At 41.3% G+C, this 5,885-nt stretch overlaps 1 protein-coding gene across 1 annotated transcript; it reads left to right on the top strand.

Annotated features, from left to right (window-relative positions):
• The first annotated feature begins 5,235 nt into the window (after positions 1 to 5,235).
• Positions 5,236 to 5,885, top strand: LOC126621222 (ethylene-responsive transcription factor ERF098-like). The gene has a single exon (XM_050289623.1). The coding sequence runs from the start codon at positions 5,306 to 5,308 to the stop codon at positions 5,780 to 5,782; it is 477 nt and encodes a 158-aa protein (XP_050145580.1). The 5' UTR covers positions 5,236 to 5,305; the 3' UTR covers positions 5,783 to 5,885.

Here is a 5,885-nt window from a genome sequence, read left to right on the forward strand (position 1 = left end):
CTTTCTTCTTCTTCAATCCAAAATTATAAATTGATTATTCAAAACAAGCTTTGTTTATACTATATTTAGGGCCTCGTATTTAGACCTCGTATAAATATTCGAGGGACTTAAATGTAATTATGTAATAAAGGAATGGGCAAATATGTAATTAGGGGATGAGCCCTTATTCTATAAAAGGGCCTCCTCACCCTCACAAACCCTAAGTCTCTCCTATCTAGGGCAAAGCTCTCACACTCTCTCCCTCATTTCTCAGAGAAATACAATACAATCAGTGTGGACGTAGCCCAAACCTTGGGGTGAACCATGATAACTCTTCTGTTATTTACATTTCATGCAAATTCACTGTCGAATTAACATTGTACCAAGACCTCCGGTTTTGTACATCAACATTTGCCGCCGTCTGTGGGAATTGATACGAAAAGTTGTGTCGGTTCTCTTTCATTTTTTTCGCCTCCACCGTGAATCTGCAAAATCATAAAAACCCAGAAACAGAAAACACCCAGATCTCATTTTAGAGATACCACATTTTTTCCAATCATTTCCTAGAAAAACCCAGAAACATAAAAAATCCAGAATCTGAAACACTCAATCTCTCTCTTCTCTCTCTCCTCGCTCTCCTCCGCGCTCTCAATCTTGGCTCTCCTTCCCCACCATCTTAACCGTCTCTCTCAGACTCAATCAGACAAAGGAAGCCGCCGGAAAGAAATGAACCAATTTCCAGGATCCATATCCCTAACCCCATACGACCTGTCCTGTTCTTCGAAGCTCGTCCGACCTTCTGGGTTCGAGCCTTAAAGATCGTCGTTTCCCATTTTCACAACCTCGCCCACGATGGAGCCCGACCGCGCCCACTTCGCGACTTTGAATCGGAGAAATGCCGGAGAAGGGGCTACGTTGGCCGTCATCGCAGCAGTGGACAGGGAGTCAAAGGTTCGGCCATCTGCTTCAATGGCGAGTTGGGTTGTTAATGGCAGTGGTTATCGTCGAAATGATGGTGGTTTGGAGCTTCGATGCCACAACTATGCAGAGCTTCGTCGAAGCTACGAGGTCCCGCCAAGCTTACCTCATTACAAAGGAAGTATGGGTCGGGTCGCAGCTGGGTTGGAGCCTAATTTAACAAAGAATCTTCTGGCTCGGTGGCTAGCTCCGGGGGGAGAGCCCTGTAAAGATTCTAAAACGCGAGAAGCTGGGCGTAGAGAGCCAAGATTGAGGCAGAATGGTGGCTATTTGGTCTTGTAGCAGTTTATCGGGGATCAACCTGAGCTACACCATTCTCACTTTCTACATTCAACAGCGAGGGATGAGGTTCCGAGATCAATCTTCGTCGTCCCCATATGAGACGCCATCGTCGACCCCAACCTTGGGAATGCCGTCGTCAACGTTTCAGCAGCAACAGCTGCAGACACTATTGTTTAACCTTCAGCAGCTTTATTCTCCTAGCGCCTTAGAACCTGAGGGTCCATTCTATATGCCCTCGTTTGAAGAGCCGACGCCCTTCCCTGACGTCAACTTAATGAATAAGATTGATCCTGTTGATCTTATCCATTTCTCCCTCCCCAGTCGCGATAGTCAAACTCAGGAAAAAGACCTCTGACCCGACTCGACTTCTCCGTCTTCGACGCCACTGGAGCTGACAACCCCTCTTCTTCGTATATCTATCTCCTGCTCCTCCTGCAGCTACCCCAAAACCAAGTCTCAAATCCGCCCTCAAACGGCCGAAGCCCACTGAATCGACCCCAGAAGAAACTCTGCCGGAAAAGAAAAGGTTGATATTTAAAACCACGATGGATGCCTCAGAGCAAACGGGTGAAAGAGGCTGCAAAAGATAGCATCACATATAAAGACTCTTGCGAAATTCAGTAAGGCATCAAAGCTTGCCATCCAGCTGATTCAGGAGGGAAGCGTCAAGGCTGAAACCAATGATCTATTTATTTATTTTTTTCAAAAGCCACAATGGCATCTCTCACTGCTTGTACTGATCCTTCCATGCGAGCTAACTTCCATGCACTGTTTTCAGCAGCACAAGATACCTCTGAGTGTCTCAGTAAAAAGCAGAAAAATTAATTAACTACGGTCTCCATCTTCCACTGCGTCAGCGCCGGCTTTGCTACTTTCCAACTCGTCGTCTCTATCTTCCACGGTGTCGGCACGGGCTTTAGTGTTTTCTAACTCAGGAAAACGAATTGACCAGGCGGAGAAGAAGAAGTACCTGAAGCAGGTGACGGGGCGGCACAACAACACGGAGCTTCAGGGGAGAGATTCTATTTAGGGCCTCGTATTTAGACCTCGTATAAATACTCGAGGGATTTAAATGTAATTATGTAATAAAGGAATGGGCAAATATGTAATTAGGGGAGGAGCCCTTATTCTATAAAAGGGCCTCCTTACCCTCACAAACCCTAAGCCTCTCCTATCTAGGGCAAAGCTCTCACATTCTCTCCCTCACTTCTTAGAGAAATACAATACAATCAGTGTGGACGTAGCCCAAACACGATAACTCTTGTGTTATTTACATTTCATGCAGATTCACTGTCGGATTTACGTTGTACCAAGACCTCCGGTTTTGTGCATCAACAAGCTTCAACACCCTATGCTCTTCATAAGCCACTCGAAGACAACCGATAAGGGCATCTAGGCGTGTGCCGGAGTGGGCATAGACAAGGGTTTGCTGTGTTAGGGAGTCCAAAGAAAGGGCAAATATGATTTTGAAAGGATAATATTACAGTCACCTACGCCAAGAATAAATCTCGTTGTGGTTGGAGGATGAGGAGGATGGAAGAAGTTTGAACAATTAGGGTTCTTCATGATTAAATGTGCAATTATAATTACAATAATAATTTATAGTAAAACAAGGAGAACTAGTGCCATATTGGAAATCAAGCACCTTTGTGGCTCTCCTCACCTGAATTCGAGGCTCTTGCATCTCTTTTTCCCCTTTCCTCTTAGAACCCCATCAGTTGTACCATCTCTCTAATAGAAGTATGATCTACCAATGCATATGAGTCTCATCTACATTAGAGAGATAGTACAAATAGATGGTAAGAATAACACCTTTGATTTTAAATTGTGTTTCTCATATAGATATACAAATAGATAAAAATTTAGGAGCCCTCTTTGAGATATGGTGTTAGGTTAGATAATAACTTATATGGAGCGAGTTCACAGCTACGTGACATCTTGACCCAATCATACATTGTCATGTGAAGAGAAACTTGCACATGATAATGCATTATTGGACAAAGGATTTGATGTAGCAGCGAACCCTATCCATATAAGTCCTTCTCCTTGGGCCATTGCAGTTGTCGCCCTTGCTCAGGGACAACCTTAATAGGACCATTTATTTATACCAATGAGACATTTAGGCAGCCACTTGGAAAGCTCATAAGAAGTAAAAGTCTGTTTACTTATCATGTATGGAAATGTGAATGAATGGGTATTAATTCTCAATCCTTCTTTTATTAACACCTAGAGACCAATTAATTTTGGGTATGAAATACCTAAAAAATGAAGGAATCCTAAACATAGGAGAGATTGTTATTTGTTCATCCAATATCTAATCATTCACATCTCCATTCCTAATCCCTCTTTTATTATTATTATTATTTTTTTATTTTATAAACCCCACCCCACCCCCACTAGGCCTCGAACCTGGGACCTAATCTACCCCAACTCCTAATCCCTCGTTCCTTCATGTCCTCATATCATGTAACAATGCTCTGAAACTCTTCAGACACTTGAGTGTTGCTAAAGAAAGTTGATATTTACCCTAAAACTAGTTGGTTATAGAGAAAGCCGTAACCCAACTCCTTATTTGCAAGATTTTTTTTTTTTTTTTTCAATATGACATTTACACTCTCAATAGTGACTACAAGGTAGAATGGGTAGGACCACTTACGTATGGTTTCTCAGATATTTTCCTACGCTTTTGGGGTGGGCTGCAACTTAATTAACAATTAACTTCTTTATCAAAAACCAATCACAATTAAGTGTTTAAACATATTAAGTTGGGCTAATCTCAACTTCCAATTGTGGGTTTGGGCTTCTGTCTTCTGAGTGCATGTGAAAGGATTGCAATTGCTTCTTAAACATTGGTCCTGATATGTATGCAATTCGATTTGTCAATATAATCTGGATATGGATAATTTTAGAAAGAAAAAAAACGACAGTTCGTTTGACCAAACTGCCAGAAAAAGGCCAACAAGGGGGGCATACGGCCGCCAATGTCTTAAAAAGAAATGCCAAAGATGGCTTGGCACCCACCACTAGGACAATAAAGTAGTATGACCTCACTCTGCAGCTGGCTGGCTGGCTGGCCAGCCATCAAAACCCTCACCACCTCACACATTACATCATAATAATTCCCATAAATGCGTGCACCTCCATAATTTTGCTTTGCCAATCCAGTCGCCACCTTATCAATTAAACAAACGTAGTCAAAGACCTGTAGCTCACCTGAATAAGAACGTATTTTTATCTTTGTATCTCAAATTGTATTTGATTTTCAATACATTTGTATATCACTTTCATCAAAATATATATTATTGAGAATATGAATCTCACTTCAGATAAGAAAAGACTTTGTATGTGCTTATAGGAAATTAGACTATTCTATATATTGTCAATAGTTTTATAGTGAAATCTCAATTTTCTTCACCGTATCAGAATAGGTTGACCCACATGTGAGGCTCTCAGCGACCACACATGCTCCATATCATCCAATTATGTTGTCTACATGTTTAGCTTGAAAATTCGCCACATGTAAGGGTTTGTAAGGATGTGAAGGTAAACGAGTCTCACATTGGTGAAAAGGGAAAGCTTACAAGAGTTTATAAGAGGTTGGAAACCTCTATATTGCCAATTGGTTTCTCAATAGAACCTTAATTTTGTTCATGATCTCAGAGGATGTTGTCCCATTTGTGAAGGGCGCGTATTGAGAGTTTAAAAATTCCCCACACGTGAAAGGCGTATTGAGAGTTTGAATTCTACATCAAAAAAGAAGAGACATTTCATGTTCTTATAAATAATGGAAAAAATCTAACCTTTCTTTATATATAAATACAAATAAATGAAAATACGTCAATGTATCGTCACAAAATGCTCAAAGCGCTTTTCATGGCGAAATGGAGATTTGCTTTTCTTCCTAATGAAAGAAAACATTCCAACACATATTCACCTATCAGATTAGACCAAACTAATTTATTATAGCACACCACCATGCACTATATATCCTGCATGCCACAACCCATATTTTACCATCAAATTTGACATCAAAGTATTTTTTTCCATCGGAAAAAGAAACATTAGTATGGAGGGGAAGAGAGGACCAGAGAATAATAACCAGCAGAGGGAGCCGAAGGTACGAGGTCAAAACCCGTATAGAGGGATTCGGAGGCGGCCGTGGGGTAAGTTTGCAGCTGAAATTCGTGACCCTACGAGAAATGGAGCACGGCTATGGTTAGGCACATTTGAGACAGCTGAGGAGGCAGCAAGGGCTTATGATCGAGCTGCTTTCGGCTTTCGAGGCCATTTAGCCATACTCAATTTTCCAAATGACTACCAATATCACAACCCTTCAAGCTCTATGAGCACTTTATCTTCGTCTTCATCTTCTGCTTCTTCCTCATCTTTATTTCCGGGCGTGGATCCTGGAAGGAGTATTAATTTTGGAAGAGGCCAGGAAGAAGACGAAGTTATTGAGTTTGAGTATTTGGACAACAATCTCTTGGAGGACCTTCTTGATACAAAAGAAGATCATCATAGGCAGGGGCAACCAACACAGTAAGCAAAGAAGTTCACGGATATTTAGCATTCTTTGTTTGGGTTTTTCCTATTTAACTCTTTACCTCCAAAAAATTGAAAATAAGAGGTACTTTTAATTTGCATCA

Source organism: Malus sylvestris, chromosome 5, assembly GCF_916048215.2.
Source record: "Malus sylvestris chromosome 5, drMalSylv7.2, whole genome shotgun sequence".
NCBI classification, from domain to species: Eukaryota; Viridiplantae; Streptophyta; class Magnoliopsida; order Rosales; family Rosaceae; genus Malus; species Malus sylvestris.